This window comes from Hoplias malabaricus, chromosome 4, assembly GCF_029633855.1.
Source record: "Hoplias malabaricus isolate fHopMal1 chromosome 4, fHopMal1.hap1, whole genome shotgun sequence".
Taxonomy (NCBI): domain Eukaryota; kingdom Metazoa; phylum Chordata; class Actinopteri; order Characiformes; family Erythrinidae; genus Hoplias; species Hoplias malabaricus.
Window position 1 is genome coordinate 12282800 of NC_089803.1, and position 19625 is coordinate 12302424.

General features: G+C 40.7%; 1 protein-coding gene across 1 annotated transcript in view; it reads left to right on the top strand.

Annotated features, from left to right (window-relative positions):
- LOC136694606 (zinc finger protein 665-like) overlaps window positions 1-19625 on the top strand; it is a 185264-nt gene that overhangs the window by 13448 nt on the left and 152191 nt on the right. The window contains exon 3 of the mRNA XM_066668305.1: window positions 2103-2107. Coding sequence (XP_066524402.1) covers window positions 2103-2107 — 5 coding nt within the window. The remainder of the gene's footprint in view (window positions 1-2102; window positions 2108-19625) is intronic.

Sequence of the window (19625 nt, forward strand, 5' to 3'; positions counted from 1 at the left end):
TTGCTTTGAACTTCACTCGACTGGTTTCTGCAACACTTCCGGAACGAGCACGCCTCCCTGAGGAGGAAGGTTCTATTTTGGAACTTTTTGATATTTTCTAAATTTTAATTACTTTGGGAACGGTCTAAAAAGAACATTTTTTATCTTTATCACAGATATGGTTTTCAAAATCTTCCCCTAAATACAAAATAAAACCTCATTCATATAATATAAGTATTATATGTTTACTTTTAAATATACAAATATAGATTCATGAAGAGTCACGGGTCTATATACGTCACGTTGTCAGATCATTACTGTGTGTTCTTTGATTTGTGGGCCTCACCAGTCATCAGAGACAGAAGAGTTTGTGTCAAGAAAACGATTATAAAGGACTGCACAGCTACACTTTTCATGAGTAAAATGTGCATTACACCATGTGAACGATCCAACTCTGTTGATGATCTGCTGAATAGTTTTAATACAAAAATTGTCAGTGTTATGGATGAGATTGCGCCAGTTAAAATGAAGGCTATGTCTTGCAAACAGAAAGCACCATGGAGAAATGCTTCTGTTGTTCAAATCCAAAAGAGGGAGTGTCGCAAGGCAGAACACAGATAGCGTAAAACAAGTCTTCATGTTCACAAAGAAATCTATAAAGCTACGTGAATACAATGCGACAATGTGCAAAACACGACAACCCTATTTCTCTACCATCATCAACAATAACATTAACAACAGCAAAATCATCTTCACCGTGGTCCAAAGTCCAACTCACAAACTCACCCACACCAATGGCATCTGAATTAGTATCAACTGAGAGATGTAATGAGTTTGCGTTATTTTTTTAACACTAAAATCCAGAATATCAGACAAGCGATTAGTACATCTATATCCAACAATGAGTCTGCACCCTCTTCATCACCTCATAAAATTCCTTAGTTAAAATGTCAGAGTTCAGTACTGTTGATAATAAAATTTTAATCGACACAGTTAATCATCTCAAATCATTCACAATTTTTTAAAGAGTGTGTTTCACACTATAGAACCAGACATACTCCACATTGTAAACACCTCACTCATGTCGGGGGTTTTTTCAAACTCACTAAAAACTGCAGTTGTAAAGCCTCTTCTAAAAAAGAAAATTTTAGAATAATCTCTGATAAGTAACTACAGGCAAATTTCTAATTTACCGTTCCTTGGAAAAATCATTGAGAAAATAGTTTTCAGGCAAATCACTAGTTTCTTGTCCATTAACAGTAGCCTAGACAAATTCCAGTCCGGGTTCTGGTCTAATCACAGCACTGAGACTACTCTAATCAAGGTAATTAATGACATCCACTTAAATACAGAGGCTGGAAAGGTATCTCTTCTATTACTTCTTGACCTTAGTGCTGCCTTTGATACCATTGACCATAAGAATCTTATAGATAGACTCACAAACTGGGTTGGACTCTCAGGAACAGTCCTGAAGTGGTTCGTTTGGAAGGCAGAAACTAATATTTCAGAGAACATGCCAGTGACCTGTGGTGTCCCCCAGGGCTCTATTGTTGGTCCACTTTTATTTAATTTATACATGCTTCCTCTTGGCCAGATTCTACACTCTAAAAAGAACCAACTTAATTGAATTGCTTCAATTGGTAACAAGTAATTCAATTAAGTTTATCCAACTTAATTTTTTAAGTTTTTGAAGGTTGAACTTAAAAAATTAAGTTGTATAAACTTAATTGAATTACTTGTTACCAATTGAAGCAATTCAATTAAGTTGGATCAACTATTCTCTTTTTAGAGTGTACAGGACTATGGGCTGTCCTATCATAGCTATACAGATCAATGGCGGATGCTGATCTTTCAAGGAGGGGAAGCTCAATTTCGTCCTACATCATAAAATGTGTGGGTTTATTTATAAGTAAATTCTACCCTCCGTTCCTTTTCAAGAAAATGATTTGTGACCCTGTTGTACCAACAAGGCGTATTTTCCAGGGACTTGACTAGTGTCCTCTCAAAGGCCAGCAGAGCTAGGCTGCTTAAACGGCCTTGGCCCATGTGTCCGCCTGTGAGTGCTTTTTGGCGGTGGAGGGGCTCAGCAGCACCCGCTGGTCAGAAAGTGCAATAGAAGTCAGAAAAAGTGGTAGAAGTCAGTCTCCAAACACAAGCAGCTACAAAATACCCACCAGAAATAGAAGCTCGATTTGACACTAGTCGTTTTTAACAAAGAAAATGCCGCTAAGAGGTTTTGGAAAGTCTCTGGTTCAACTCAGAACAGAATGAAAATTTAATGCTCCCACGGATCTTTACACCAAAGGATCACTGATTCGCTCATTTCGCTGTCAATCAAAAAGGGATTCAGCCTCAGACAGATCATCCAATCATCATGCAGAAGCTGAGCGTCCGGGCCAACCGAGGTCAGCCCACTGCCCCATAGACCCCCAGAGACACTGAGCGTCCGATGGGCGGGACAAAGCCCAGCATTTATCCAATGCCTCGTCTCGTTTCGCTGCTTCGCTATTGAACTCTGTGGACGCTCAGCATCCACAGTTTAAATCACTGTGAAGCTGCGGGAAAGCCGCGTCTTTACCAGTGATAAGAAGCTGATTCTGAACAAAAGTTGAGCGCGTTGTAGTGCATATTTATTCAATGACATGTACACACAACAGTATATATTTGATCACTTATTTTTTGACATTTTAGGGGAAGCTGAGCTTCCCTTGCAGTCTTAGAGCAATCGCCTCTGATGCAAATGATACTCAGATTTACATGGCCCTATCTCCAAATGACTCTGGCCCAGTTGACTCATTAAGCAAGTGCCTTGAACACATCACAAACTGGATGGGACACAAATTTCTGCAGCTGAATAAAGATAAAACTGAGATTGTACTATTTGGGAACAGCAATGAGAGACACAGACTGGCTGTGTATCTGGACTCGAGGGCCCTCAAATCTAAAGAACTGGCTCGCAACCTTGGTGTATTAATGAAATCAGTTTTAGTCTCATATTAAAGCGGTTACTAGATCAGTATTTTACCATCTTAAGAACATCAGTAAGATTAGAGATTATCTGAGTAAAACAGACAAAAACGTATCCATGCATTTATTTCTAGCAGGATTGATTACTGTAATGGCTTCTTAGCTGGACTTCCAAAAAAGACCATTAAACAGCTTCAGCTGATTCAAAATGCAGCTGCCAGAGTCTCACTAGGAGCAAAAGAAGAGATCACATCACCCCCATCCTCAAATCATTACACTGGATACCAGTCTGTTACAGAATAGATTTTAAGGTGTTATTACTGCTCTATAAATGTCTAAATGCGGTAGGACAAGTGTATTTATCAGATCTGCTACAGAGATATGAGCAGAGCAGAGCTCTCAGATCTTTAGGAACTAGAGTTAGTCCTGCCTCAGGTCAAAACTTAACATGGAGAGGCAGCATTTAGCTCCTATGCCACTTTTAAATGGAACCAGCTGTCTGAGAATATTAGAAGAGCCTGACTTTAGACAATTTTAAATCAAGACTGATAACATTCCTGTTTGAGCAGCTTACAGCTCAGTTTAAAATATTCTGCACTTTTCTGTAACAGCATTTTATTTCTTTTCTTTAATTGTTTTAATCATTTTATTCCTTTTATGTAATTGTCTTATTGGACATTTATGATTTTATTTAATTTTTGATTTTCTTTTAATTTAATTGTTTCTTTTTCTGTAAATTACTTTGAATTGCTTCTGCATGAAAGGTGCTCTATAAATAAACTTGCCTTGCCTTGCCTATATATGATTGATATATTTTATATTTTTACTAATACTACTAATAATAATATTAATAATTATACTCTACATTATAACATCTGTTTACCTATAAATTGTTTACTATAAACTATATATACTACTATAAACTATAATCTGTTTACCTGCCAGTCCTTCACAGGACGATTTTATTTATGATTTTCAAACTAGAAATTATAGGTCATTTATCAGTGTTTCACATTATGGTTATTTTTATTTATTGATGAAACACATAATACATTTCTTCATATTTGTCTTTTACAACCTTTTAAAATGTAGTTCTCGTCCTATTTTCATTGTGAAAAACAGTTTTTAATTATGACCTTTCTTCATAGTATTCATTAACTAAGTTCACACTGCATATAGGATATTGCGGCAACACCCTCCACCTACCATCCACCAACAGAGTTGCACCCATCTGCAACTCCACAGTAATTATTCTAGTAATTAAACAATTCCCATGTTTTTAAATTAAGTTTAACATTGAGCCATGAGAAACATGAGACCATGTGACCTTACGTATCGGGAGATGGACAGGGAGCATGTCGCTGACGGTGCCTTCCGACACGACTTCCTGGAGAATTGCAGATGCGGGACTTGTAGGTTGCAGCCGCGGGCGTTCCTTTTCTCCAGAGGCTTTCAGACACATCCGTCGGGGCTGGTGGTGTTCTGAAGGTCTCTGTGGGGATTCTTCGTCGTCATTGATCTGCCGCCTTGTGAGAGACAGTCCAAGCAGGTCTCTCCTGGGGCCTCATCTCAGAAGGTCATTCTGAGGGCGCTTGCGGCCGTCCTCTTTGTGGAGTTGTCGTCCTTTTGAGGGTCCGAGGTCTAAGGTTTCCTCTGGGTGTGGTGTTGAAATTTCGCTAGGGTTAAACTATAGCTTTTCTTAATCTGTAGTTTCTATCTGGACCACGCTTTAAAGGCCCAAGACTGTTTAAGAAAGCCATGAGTCTGACGCCTGCAGAGTCATTTCAAAAACTCAGGTCATTTTACTCTTTAGCCTTGAAAAAGGCTAAAAGAGATAACACCCCAAGTGTCTGGAGCCTTGAAGTGAAGAGTCAAACAGCGGAGAAAAAGGGGAAAAATCCCATGTCATTTGGCGCCACAGGTTTTTAACCAGAGTTAAGAAAACCCGCCCTGAATACCTATTTCGTCCTCAATGAGGGAGAATTGGAGCTTTTCTTGCTCCTGATTGGCTGTTTCCTGTACCTTGGTAGTGGTATCACATAGAATTTATGACACTTGACAAGACAAAGACTTGACCATCCCTGGTGAGTGAATATCCCAGGATTCTGAATCATACTTTGCAATATAAACGATTATATGTTAACACAAAGTAATATCATTAAGAAAAAGACAACCATGTTATATATAATTATTAACCAACTAAACACACAGTATGTGGCTACCTTGGTTCTACATAAATTCATATAAAACAAAAATTACTTTAAACACATGTAAATTAGTTCCACCTATTTTGATTGTCAAAACGGGATTAATTTCAAATAGTTGTGCACATATGTAACTTCAAATTGTTTTAAACCAATGGGAAGTAAGGCTTGTGATTGTTTTGTTTAACAATCTTTCAAATTGTGTGAGAGAACAGTTTTAATCAAGTTTGAGTCTGTGTGTCTCTCTGCATTTTGCAGAGATTCTCCTCTTGACCCTGGGACCTTGGGTCGTAAACGTCCTGGAGTGAGGTTTTATGAGCCTGATCTGGATGCTAATCTCAAATTCCAATCTGGCTTGTGTGGAGATGTCTCTGAGACTAGCTAAAGTTTGGGTATTAAAATACTCTCGGAAAGTCACAATTTCTTATTAGAAATTAATAACACATTCATCATATCATACTACAGGACGTTCCTGAAGATCATCTGCTGAAAGGGAACTGTTCTCTGGTGTTGAAGAAGGTTAGAGCTGAGGATGAAGGAATTTAGGAGAGCTACCTGCTGGTGAAACTAAGCAAGAGATTTCTCTGGTCTAAACGTGTTTTTCTCCAGAGTGTGGAGCTCTCTGTTGGTGAGGAGATCAGGGCTGATATCAGATAAAGTTATGCAGATAAAGATTCATGATTTAATTAGAGTTATTTATATATATATGTCTTGTTTTAAATGATAAATTGATTTATCTTATCACCTCAATGATCCACCTGAGCGTAGCATTGTGAAAGTAGCATGAGGAGAGTGAACATTTTCTCTAATTCACAGTGTTTATCAGTAATAGTTATCAGATGTAATGGTGTAATTGATACATTTCTACATAACACTCACTAATATAATTTTCATACTTTATTCCACAGACCTGTCGGAGAGGAATCAAAGGAGTGATTCTATAACGACACGTAAGTCCTATTCCTTTCTGTGCTAATGATCAGGTAACCAATGATTAGATTATAACAAGGGGATTACAACAGAAACATATTCACTATGCTGTCCAATGAAGTGTCTGAACATGTATAAACGTGTCTCAGTGACATGGTGACTGAAAACAGGAAGCAGAGATGCAGGTGTGAATATTAACCTGAAGAAGCTGACTGACCAGCTGTGACACATTCAGAGTTAGACAGCACTACAACTCTCTGTTTTGAAGCCAGAGATTGGGACACAGTCTGAGACTAGGACTCGAGTCGCACCTACGACGCTCAAACAGTGAATTCAGACTCAACTCGAGACACGCCTTCAAATGACTCAGACTCGACTTTGGGAATTTAGAACTATCATTGATTAATTACATTATTATTATTATTATTTTCTCATTGTGAGAAGCAGCACCGTGTGCAGTAATCTCCAACATTAATCAGTGTAGTCAGTATTGTAAATCAGGATTAAAAGTCAGTCTCACATAGACCTCTACTTACAATAGGATTTTTTTTTAACACTGAAAAATATTATGCATAAATATCATCAGTCGTAACTGATGCTAAACACAAACAACCACATGTATCCTATAGTTCAGAGGACAAAGCCCAAATTGTATGAAATACAGTTGTAAACTAAAAGCTAACAAACTAACTCAAGGACTCTAATGAAACTCACAAAATTATTGATACATACAACGTTCAGGCATTCTCAGCAGACTGGCTGACATCAACTCAAGGAGTCCCTCGATGAATGTCCCGTGACTCTCTTTTATTGAACATGTCTAGTGTTTATTTACTGTTTGTAAAGAAACTCAAGTTGTATAGTTTTGTAGTGTTTTCCATCTGTGTTTACTTTCATGCAGTTTCACTAATTTAGAGTCAGCTCCACCTGTAGTAATCTGTAACAGAAACAGCAAAAACAAGTCAATGTTTTTCACCATTTGAGAGTGAGTTTAATTTCATTAAGTACATGGGGCCCTTCTGACTTTTTTCATTTAATCCTCCAGCTGTAAATATGAGCAGCTACCTTCTCAGGTTTTCATGCTGTCACTCACCACCTGCACAGGTGAGTAAACTAGTTTTTTTTTTTTTTTTTGGTGGGGTGGGAGTGGGGGTTTGCCTGTTCTTTGGGGTTGTAAAGACATCAGAGATCATTGCTGGTGTGTTAGTAGGTGTTTACTGTAATATTCCAGTACCTTGGTTGTTTGATAAATGTAGACTTTATACCAGTGTTACTTAGTGTATTGTTAAGCAGTTTATTTGGGTGTTAAGCTATCAGGCAACTCAAGTATTTTCATATCCATTATTTCCTTTTACGTGTGAAATAAGTGTTTTGTGAAAGACTGCAGTGAAAGCATTAACCTCTGGGGAAGATGCTGATAAATCCATTGCTAATTGCTCCTGCATGTGTGGGTCTGTAAAGATATAACATCATCTAGGTCCGGTGAAAACCATATATCAGCATTTAGTTTACTACATTGTTTAAACTCGTTATTTTTGTTAGCCTATTTTAATCTGTAATTTAACCATGTCTTTAAGAACATATTTTTATTTACAATAGCAGCCTGGCGAGCAGCAAGGGCTACTTGAGGAAAAAAGGGGATGAAAGAAGATATTTCACTCATAGTGTGTAACCCTTATCCAGAATCACTGGGCACATGGCAGGAATATGCCTAGGAGGGGACGCCAGTCCTTTGCAGGGTGACACACACTCACGCTTACGGACACTTTTGAGTCGCCAATCCACCTAACAACATGTGTTTTTGGGAGGAAACGGGAGCACCCGGAGGAAACCCACACAGACACAGGGAGAACACACCACACTCCTCACAGACAGTCACCTGGAGGAAACCCACGCAGACACAGGGAGAACACACCACACTCCTCACAGACAGTCACCTGGAGGAAACCCACGCAGACACAGGGAGAACACACCACACTCCTCACAGACAGTCACCTGGAGGAAACCCACGCAGACACAGGGAGAACACACCACACTCCTCACAGACAGTCACCTGGAGGAAACCCACGCAGACACAGGGAGAACACACCACACTCCTCATAGACAGTCACCTGGAGAAAACCCACGCAGACACAGATAGGACACACCACACTCCTCACAGACAGTCACCCGGAGATGAAGCACATCTACAGTTTTCCACAAGAAACGAGTACAAGGTACTTGACGATTTTCTTTTTTCTGAAATTCAAATTTCGAGTAGAAATAAAAAATTTGAAAAGTGGGAGAATTAATGCAAATGAAAAGTGTAATTACTTAGCATTGTACAACTTACAACGGAATGTGTCTTCTGCATTTAACCCATCTGTGGCAGTCAAGACACACACACACACACACTAGGGGCTGTGAACACACACCCAGAGCAGTGGGCAGCCGTTTCCGACACCCGGGGAGCGTTTGGGGGTTCAGTGCCTTGCTCAAGGGCACCTCAGCCATGGATGTTCCTGCTGGTCCTGGGGATTGCACCAGAAACCTTCCAGTACCAAGCTGGGTCTCTAACCATTAGGCCAAGGATATCCCATTACTTTTCTTACTGTACCAAATGGAAAAAGGGGGGGGAAAGATATTAACCATTTGTGAACAAAATCATTGTATAGATATGTTTTATTTTGAAAAGAAGAGCTGTAGTTGTACAGGAAAAGAGATGGATATGGCTCACGAGCTGCAGGTTGGACACCCCTGCGCTTTAACAACCATCAACCAACACCCCTGCAACCCAAACATCCTCCTAAAAGTCACCTTTGATTCTCTAATGATTTATATTTTATTTATTGTACAGGGCCTGTATCTGCAGAATCTCAGATCTCCATCAGTGTCAGAGTGGGCTCCTCAGCTCTTCTTCCTTGTGATTGGAGGAAGGTGTCCAGTGAACAGTCGTCCAGTAAGAGTCCTCATGTGGAATGGCGAACCTTTACTGAGACAGTGTTAGAGAGAAGAGGAGAGGAGCTGTATCAGAGTGAGGAGTACAAAGGCTGTGTGGACGTTCCTGAAGATCAACTGCTGAAGGGGAACTGTTCTCTGGTGTTGAAGAACGTTAGAGCTGAGGATGAAGGAGTCTACGAAAGCTACCTGGTGGTGAAACGAAGGAAGAAAACTCTTCAGTCTAAACATGTTTATCTCCAGAGTGTGGAGCTCTCTGTTGATGGTGAGGAGATCAGGGCTGATGTAGAATTATACAGAGATAGAAAAACAGATATTTTACTATTTAAAAATAATGTATTAAAGTCTGGGCGGCACGGTGGCGCAGCAGGTAGTGTCGCAGTCACACAGCTCCAGGGGCCTGGAGGTTGGGGGTTCGATTCCCGCTCCAGGTGACTGTCTGTGAGGAGTTGGTGTGTTCTCCCCGTGTCCGCGTGGGTTTCCTCCGGGTGCTCCGGTTTCCTCCCACAGTCCAAAAACACACGTTGCAGGTGGATTGGCGACTCGAAAGTGTCCGTAGGTGTGAGTGTGTGAGTGAATGTGTGTGTGTTTGTGTTGCTCTGTGAAGGACTGGCGTCCCCTCCAGGGTGTATTCCCGCCTTGCGCCCAATGATTCCAGGTAGGCTCTGGACCCCCCGCGACCCTAAATTGGATAAGCGGTACAGATAATGGATGGATGGATGGTATTAAAGTCTAATTAATAATTTTATATTTTATAATTATTTTTTATATGTCAACTTTAATATGTGTTCAACAGTGGAGAGTTATTAATATTATCAAATGTTAATTTCTACCTAAACTTCATTATTTTTATCGTTCTAATTTATTTCACAGAAATAGTGGTGATGAAACCACAGAGTGAGTCTGCAAGTGAGTGAATACATTTTCCATTCTAATAGCCTAGATTTAAAATATAAAAAGTTGTAACAAGGGGATTTATTATTGTTGTGTTTCTTGGTCATTCATCATCAAAACATGATCCAGTAACTGTAATAGTGATAAAATTTTAGTATAAAAGTTAACATTGATCTTGACCTTATTTGATCATGACAAACCATCTGTAGTGTTTTTATCTTCACCATATTTGATATCATAGATTTAGTGTAATTAGTTATAACTAATTATTATTAATGATTTATTATGACTGATCCACTGAAGGGTTCTTGGCCCGAAAGTTGAATACAAAAGGGAGGAGGGGGATTAATAACTTCTAAAAGGAGCTATTGTTCATCCCAGAAATACACTCAAAACTAACCTCGAAGTTATGACGTGAACCATGTGACCCAAAGATTAAAACTCCACAATAGTCAAATTTCTTATGAGAAAAATTAAACCATTTTCATCTGACTACATAAAGTGGCCTGATGTTTCATTTTTAATAAGTAGCCCACAATGAAATGAAGACATGTTGCCATTGTGACAGCGTCAAATCTACAGTCTCACCTGAATGTGTGTGAAACAGCCAAATAGCCACTGTTCTGTCCAGCGAAACATTTGAACATGTAGGATGTTTCTCAGTAAATCTAATAACACACTTTCATCAAGGTTCAGGATGTTCATCTACAAGCAATGTTCAAAATCTTTGCAGAAGAATCAAAATAAAGGTTTAGTTTTTACCCACCACTGTAGATTATTGCAATAGTTGGTAATTCTTTTAATTTTTTCCTTTAAGAATATTGAATATCCAGTTTATCTTCTTATGTTCTCAAAAAGCAACATGTACAACTCAACAATACCACCTTAAGTAAAACATTGTAAAGAGAGACAGAGCTGTAGTGTGTACTGAATGTGTTCAGTGTTCTCCTACATCTGTATCAAAGAACTGAACATCACTCTTAAATCATCTCTGTTTCTGCAGGTAATACAGGAGTGATCCACTCGCTCTCATCCATCATCATATTCATCCCCTTTTCCCTTGGACTCCAGAGCCTCTGAGGGAATACTGAGCTGGGTCCTGCTTTGGAAATTATATCTGCAGCTCTAATTAGTCTTCAGGTGTCAGTTGTTAGCTTGTTCTTGCTCCCCCAGTCATTGTTCACTGTGAAAGACCAGAGAACACAGCAGTAGTGATGTGTCAGTCGCGAACAAACCAGTTCAAAGACCCGGCTTTTGTAAGTGAACGATGAGAGCCGGTTCCCGTCTAAGACCGAGCCATTTTTTTCTAAGACTTGTCATTCAACCAATCAGAGAACAACAAGCAAGCTCCAACCCTCCAAGCTGAGACACTTGGTTTTCCTGAATGCCAAAATAGTTGAAGAAGATGTTAAATCAGTTAAATGTTTGTTGACAGTTGTGGTTGTTTTAATCACTACCGTTGAATGCTGCTGCTTTGCACTTTGTATTTTTTTTATTTTATTACCCAGAAATGGATGATTATTTATTTTAATAAGCTATTTTGTAATACCCACCTTTTGGGTTCCATTGGCTGTATTTCAGAGTTTACAAGTGATGTTTTATTAAGGTGTTTAAATAAAAATCCAGTTATTTATACAATTGAATGTGTGAGTGCATTCAGTGAGTTATTACAAGACAGCCATAAAAACAGTTGGCCATTGCAACACTATTTATTATTTTTAATATTGAACAATAATATTTTATCCATATAGTCATGTAAAATGTAGGTAATATTGTTCTGTACCCATGGAAATAAGTGGTAAAACAAAGAGCCATTTAGGAGCTGAAAGAGCCGGCTCTTTATGAAGAGCCGAGCCAAAAGAGCCGTAAATCCCATCACTACACAGCAGTGATGTCTGAGATTCTGGTGTAGAATCAGTCATAAGCCATTTTACAACGATAATAATCACTGGACTGAATATGGACACTTCATCAGGGACAGAGCATTTCAAGTTCAAGTTCAAGAAGTTTATTGTCATTTCAGCAGTATACAGTGTTTACAGTACACGGTGAAACGAAATAGCTTTCCTCCAGGACCAAGGTGCTACATAAGACAATACACAACATTAAAGTGCAACTAGTGCAAAGCTAGTGCAGACATAAAACAGTGCACACACATTAAAGTGCAAAAGACATAGAACATGAAATTATACACAACATTAAAGTGCAACTAGTACAAAGCTAGTGCAACATAAAACAGTGCATACACATTAAAGTGCGAAAGACATGGCTAAGAAAATACAAAACAATGTCCATACAGTACAATACAAGACAATACAAAACCATAAGTACGGAGGGGGTGAGGGAGAGAGACACTGCAATTTAAGGTGTATTTGTGCTGTAAACAGTAACTGAATGTAACCATGACATAAACAGGATTTGTGTAAACAGCACACTCATTTTCAGTCCAACAGACCAGTGTTTGCGTGAAGAAGTGTGTGTGTGTGTGTGTGTGTGTGTGTGCGCGCTTCTTCAGTCCAGTCTCAGTCTCTAGGTGTTTAGGAGTCTGATAGCATGTGGGAAGAAGCTGTTACGTAGTCTGGATGTGAGGGCTCGAATGCTTCGATATCTTTTTCCAGAAGGCAGTAGGTTGAGGAGTGTGTGTGAAGGGTGTGTGTGATCTCCCACAATGCTGAGTGCTTTGCGGGTGCAGTGAGTGGTGTAAATGTCTGTGATGGAGGGAAGAGACACACTGATAATCTTCTCAGCTGTCCTCACGATCCGCTGTAGGGACTTGCGATCTGCCACAGTGCAGTTTCCAAACCAGACAGTGATGCAGCTGGTCATGATGCTCTCGATGACTCCTCTGTAGAAAGTGGTGAGAATTGGAGGGGGGAGATGAGCCTTCTTCAGCCTTCGCAGGAAGTAGAGGCGTTGCTGGGCTTTCTTTTTGATGTTACTGGTGTTAGTGGACCAGGTGAGATCATCCGCTAGGTGAACACCAAGGAATTTGGTATTCCTGACAATCTCCACAGCAGAGTTGTCGATGTTCAGCAGCGAGTGCTCACCCCTTGTTTTTCTGAAGTCTACATCCATCTCTTTGGTTTTGTCCACGTTCAGAGACAGGTTGTTGACTTCACACCAGTCTTGTCCCGGTGGGTGAGTGCCAGGTGGTGCGTGGTGGATATGGCATCGCCCGTTGAATGGTTAGGACGATATGCGAACTGTAGAGGGTCCAGTGTGGGGGGAAGTAGGGTTTTGATGTGCCTCATGACGAGCCTCTTGAAGCACTTTGCGATGACCGGTGTGAGTGCAATAGTCATTGAGGCAGGACACAGAAGAATTCTTAGGCACCGGGATGATGGTGGTGTTCTTGAAGCATGTTGGAACAACAGCGCTGCTAAGAGAGATGTTGAAGATATCAGTGAGGACATCAGCAAGCTGGTCTGCACATTCTCTGAGCACTCTGCTAGGAATGTTGTCTGGTCCAGCAGCTTTCCGCAGGTCGACTCTGCATAGAGTTTTCCTCACGTCGGCTGCAGTAAAAAACAGCACCTGTTCGCTGGGAGAAGGGGTGGAATTTCTCGCCGTTACGTTGTTCTGTTCCTCAAACCGTGCGTAGAAATGGTTCAGCACGTCTGGTAGGGAAGCATCTCCGTCACAAGCAGGTGGTGTAGTCTTGTAGCTGGTGATGCTCTGGATGCCCTGCCACATGCGCCGAGTGTCTCTACTGCTAGGGAAGTGGCTGTGAATGATCTGGCCATGTGTACGCTTTGCCTCTCTGATAGCTCTGGAGAGTTTGGCCCTCGCTGTTCTCAGGGCCGCCTTATCGCCTGATTTGAAAGCAACGTCTCTAGCCTTCAGCAGCGCACGCACCTCTGCATTCATCCACGGCTTCTGGTTGGAGCGGATGGTGATGGTCTTGGAGATGGTCACATCATCGATGCACTTCTCTATGTAGCTGGTCACTGATGATGCGTACTCCTCCAGGTTGATTGTGTTGCTGTAAGTTGCAGCCTCTCTGAACATGTCCCAGTCAGTGCACTCGAAACAGTCCTGAAGAGTAGAGAATGCTTCTGATGGCCAGATTTTCACCTCTTTCAGGACAGGTTTCGATCGCCTGATGATGGGTCTGTATGCAGGAATTAGCATAACAGACAAGTGATCTGAGTGTCCGAGGTGGGGGCGGGGCTCTGCTCTGTACGCGTCTGGAACGTTTGTGTAAACAAGATCCAGCGTGTTCGCTCCTCTCCTAGCAAAGTTCACATACTGGTGGAATTTAGGGAACACTTTCTTGAGATTTGCATGATTAAAATCTCCAGCAACAATAAACAGTCCATCCGGGTGTGTGTTTTGGAAGTCACTTATGGCCTCGTATAATACCCACAGCGCTTGTTTTGTGTTTGCATCGGGAGGGATATAGATTGTGATTAAGTAAACAACGGAGAATTCTCGAGGTAAATAAAAAGGTCTACATCTCACAGCCACAAACTCCACTAACGGTGAACAATAAGCAGAGACCAGCACAGAGTTCTTACACCATTCAGCGTTGATATAGACACATAATCCACCACCGCGAGTCTTACTGCATAGCGCTGGGTCTCTGTCGGCTCGAAATGCGGCTAGCCCATCTAGCTGAATGGCGGCGTCGGGAATACTGTCGCTGAGCCATGTCTCCGTAAAAACAAAAACACAGCAGTCTCTGTATTCTCGCCGTGTAGTTCTCTGAAGTTTGATGTAGTCCAGTTTATTATCCAGCGAGCAGACATTGGAGAGAAAGAGAGAAGGGATAGCCTGCCGGCTCGGGTTAGCTCTTAGCCTAGCATGGATCCCCCCTCGTTTGCCATGCTTCTGTCTCCATTTAACACATGGATCAGTGAGGGTCTTTTTCTGATGATACCAGGCTACTTTTACCACAGTTTGGGAGTGAACAGAGAATGTCTAATTTAATTCTTTCAGAATCCCTTTCTGTAGATCGCCACCTTGTCGTGGTAGAGGGGCTTGAGTGGTCCTAGGAACCCAACAGCTGAACTCTCTGGAGCTTCATCTCCTGGTCCCTCAGGACAGAGAGGTGGAGGGGAAGGACCCAGACTAAGAGCGGTCTTACCATCAAATTAAATTCTTGTGGAAGGTGATGAAGGTGAAATTGTCCAGCTGTACATAGATCATAGATCAGCTGTTACACTGACACCCAGTAAATACCTATTTTAAATCCAGTCACCATAAAGTAGAGACCAGCTTAATGGAGCATAACCTGGTTCTTTCAGGAACAACACAGCAACATGATTCTTCATCTGATGTAAATATATAAAATCACTGATTTTGAAATGTACTTCTAGTTGATGTAATGTGGGAAACATTTAGAACATATAAACTCAGTAGAAATTGTGCTCTGAAGTATATTGATTGAAAAATAATGTAAAACTCAGTTTTTATGTTCATTCTTTGTAGATGATGATTCTATTGTTTTCACTCAAAGTCATTTAAATGTGTACCATGTAACCAACTCTAAACATTGTAAATTTTTAATAAAATTACAGCATTGTGTTTCATATCACAGCCTGGTGAAACTGTCTATAACAAGCCCATCTTTTTCTGTATGGGTATTAACCACTACAGTTATGTTTTCGTAAAGTAAAGGATTAATAGCACACATCCATCATTGTCCACTTTGGTGTGATCTTAGAGCTCAGCTCTTCCTCAAAACTCTTATCACAGTGTGAGTTTCAGTAGTCTCCAGTAGACTCCAAATGTCTCCTCTTCATTTGTGGAGGCATTTTGGTGACAACTGAGCCATTCACTTTGGAGTCATTCCATATATATACAAGTCATTCCATATATTTTTCAATCATTGTCTGTAACCCTTATCCAGTTCAGGGTCGCGGTGGGTCCAGAGCCTACCTGGAATCATTGGGTGCAAGACAGGAACACAGCCTGGAGGTGGCGCCAATCCTTCACAGGGCAACACACACACACATTCACACCTACAGACACTTTTGTGTCACCAATCCATCAACCAACATGTTTTTTGGACCGTGGGAGGAAACCGGAGCACCTGGAGGAAAACCATGCGGACACGAGGAGAACACACCAGACAGTCACCCGGAGCGGGACTTGTACCAACAACCTCCAGGACCCTGGAGCTGTGTGACTGTGACACTACCTGTTGCACCAATTTGCTGCCTGCTATAATAATAATAATATTCATAATAATCAATTACTACTGATAATAAGTGCTCTCTGTTGCTGAAATATTTAACCTGTAACTCAAACGGAAATTAAACAAAGTATGTTTAGCTTCTTTCTTCCCATTTAAACCCATTATAAGGAAACAGCTTAACGTGGCTTAACAGTTCCCTCCTTATTTCAGTGGAACAGCTACACTATACCACAGACACGGTCCACAACTATTTTGTCCTAAAAGTGTGTCAGTGTGTTTTCTTCAGTGATTCAGGGGTGAAAATAGTATTTAATATCCAAAGGTGTTGTTATTGTCAGTGTAGTTAAGTTACTAAATGATACGTCATATGTTTTGTATTGCCAGCAAACCTTTTCAAACAATGTGCCTAATTGTTGTAATAGAAACCTATTATGCCTCACACATCTTTAAGTCTCTATCTACTTTCCTTATGGACTTTTTTTCAATTCATGGATTGTTCTCATTATGAGTTTGGTGTGTTCTCCCTGTGTCTGCGTGGGTTTCCTCCGGGTGCTCCGGTTTCCTCCCACGGTCCAAAAACACACGTTGGTAGGAGGATTGTTCTTATTTTGACATGTGCTTAGTTAGTCACGATAGTGTTTGTGAATGTGTTACTGATACATATTTTTTAATGTTTCTGTAGTATTTTTTAAATTCTGGTTTATTGTAGACAAACTCAATGGATTTCTTTGCAGTGGTTGTGATAGGAATGTCTGCAAATCATAGCTATTTTACTTACTATCTATACTGATATGTTAATGTGTAGATGCTTGGAAAGAAAGTATAGACACTTTTAAATAAAAACACTTCAGACCACATGGAGCATTTCAAACCATTTGTTACATTGCAGAATTACTTAGATACAGACTTACAAAAAGTTCTAAAAAATTGGTGCACCCCTCCATTTGGACATGTTTATATAAATAAATAAATGTTTGATTTTGTAACCGTTGGTTGTCTTGTTTTGTGAACGATTTCGAAATCAGTGTAATTTTAAACATTTTTATGGTAGATGTAGAATTTTATTGGCAAATTTTATTGCTAGTAAACTACTGTATATTTAAATTATACACCAAATTACTGTAAAATGGATTACAATAGGGCGGCACGGTGGCGCAGCAGGTAGTCGCAGTCACACAGCTCTAGGGGCCTGGAGGTTGTGGGTTCGATTCCCGCTCCGGGTGACTGTCTGTGAGGAGTTGGTGTGTTCTCCCCGTGTCCGCGTGGGTTTCCTCCGGGTGCTCCGGTTTCCTCCCACAGTCCAAAAACACACGTTGCAGGTGGATTGGCGACTCGAAAGTGTCCGTAGGTGTGAGTGTGTGAGTGAATGTGTGTGTGTCTGTGTTGCCCTGTGAAGGACTGGCGTCCCCTCCAGGGTGTATTCCCGCCTTGCGCCCGATGATTCCAGGTAGGCTCTGGACCCCCCGCGACCCTAAATTGGATAAGCGGTTACAGATAATGGATGGATGGATTACAATATAATGAATCATGACTGTAAAAAAACACAATAAATACTTGTAATTGATCTACAGGGAAAAAAATATGTTTGTATCCAAGTATTTACAAGTTTGTAACAGTATTTACTTGTGTACAGTGGGTACTGTAATTTGATTTACAGTCATGAACAGTATGTTTTACAGTAGATTATTGTCCTCTTTTTGCCAGTTATTTACTGTAAATTCTACACGAGGATGACTTCTCAGCAGTGAACCACAAAGAGAACTTTTAACTCAGTGTTTCTGCATGTGTTCAGTTGAGTCCTCAAAAACACTTCAAACTCCATTAAGTGGCATCTGAGCTGTGTGTAGACACACTCCATGTTTAATCCCCTACTGAAACTCCTACTGCATTTCAGCATTTACTCTGTCACCCACACCTCCAATCACTCTTTGTTCTCTGTGCAGTGCACATTGTAGATCCCATTCACCTCTAAACAACATAAACTTCTCAGAGGACACAACAATAGTGGGCCTCATTTCAGATGGTGATGAAGGAGCCTGCAGGAATGAGGTGGAATGACTAGGTCCTGGCACTTAACACCTCTAAGACAAAGGAGATCATCGTGGACTTCAGGAGAACAAAGCAGCCAGACCACCTCCCCCTCCACATATTTGGAGAAGCAGTGTGGAGAGTGTGAAGTTCCTCTGTGTTCACATAAACAAACACCTAACCTAGTCTCCTAACCCCACTGACTCCCCCATCGTTCCTGACCACATCACCCCCATAAACTACGATTTTACTGTCAGGTCTGCTGCAGGTAGTTCCCCTCCGCACCAGCAGAGGTGACTCTCTCCAGGATACTTGGCTAGTGTTACTCAGGTTCCTGTTGGCGGTCATATTGTGTGTGTGTATATATAAAGCACATGGTGCAGTAGGTTCTTTGTGAAGTCTTGTTCTTGGCTCTGTCCTGCAATTCTGAGCGACATCTATATCTTGTGTTTTTTTCTCATGGTTTTGACATTCTGCTTTGGTTTTTGGTTTATGAGTTTGGGATTGTATTTTTTGGATAGTCTGTCTTGATCTTTGAAATGTTTATTTGGTATTGACCTGGATTGTTTATGACTACGTATTTGGATTATTAAACCTGTGCTTGACTGCCTTTTTCTGTGGAAGTGATCATTTGTGACACTTACACTTTGAATGTGTTCATTCTATACATTTGCAGTCAGTGAACTTTAAAGCAGCGATATTTATTACTGGTAACTGTTATAAATGTGTACTCTGCTTCTAGCACTTTCTGATGGACATACAAACTGCTCCTTCTTTACACAGTAACACAACTTCTCAACTGTTGGTGTGAACTGTAACAGAACATATGCTGTAACCTTGAATCTGGAAATCACTACCCATCCTACAGTTTATGTAAAACTAGCATTGTAAATATCTACCTCAAAGATTTATGTATTATATTGCTGCCTATTCTGCCGTCCATGTAAATGTGTAAGCTCTGCTGCTTGGGAAGACTGTAAACTAGTTTTCGTTATACTCACACATAATAACTCACGTAAACTAACAATAAAGACTCTCATTTCTTACCTCTTACTATGCGTGTTCTCCAGTGGAAAGGCTCCTATTGGACTGAGGACACTGTGTCTGTTGAGACTGTCCAATCAGAGAGCAGCTGTTCTTAAATCGCAGCCAATCGTATCTCAGGGGGCGGGTGTGAGGCCGGTCCCTGCGTCGTCCAATCAGAATCACGGTCATTTTGCAGAGAGGTTTGCTGCTCCGTGATCAGACGCGTCCGTTCTGCACGAGAGCTGTGTTACTGAAGTCAAGCCAGCCTCCACTTGGAAAAGCTTGGTCAAGCCAGCCCCCACTTAGATTTGGTGGAACGTCGTATTCTGAACATTACGGTAATAGCGTGCAGAGGAACAAATTTCTAAATAAAAGCCAAAAGTCAATGACAGGAAATGTATGTAATAATAAATAATTTTCTAAACAAGTAATAAATGGATAAACAACAAATATTTGCTATTTTGTGGAAATGATGAAGATTTTAGGACATGACTCTCAAATCACTCTGATGTGCCATTTAA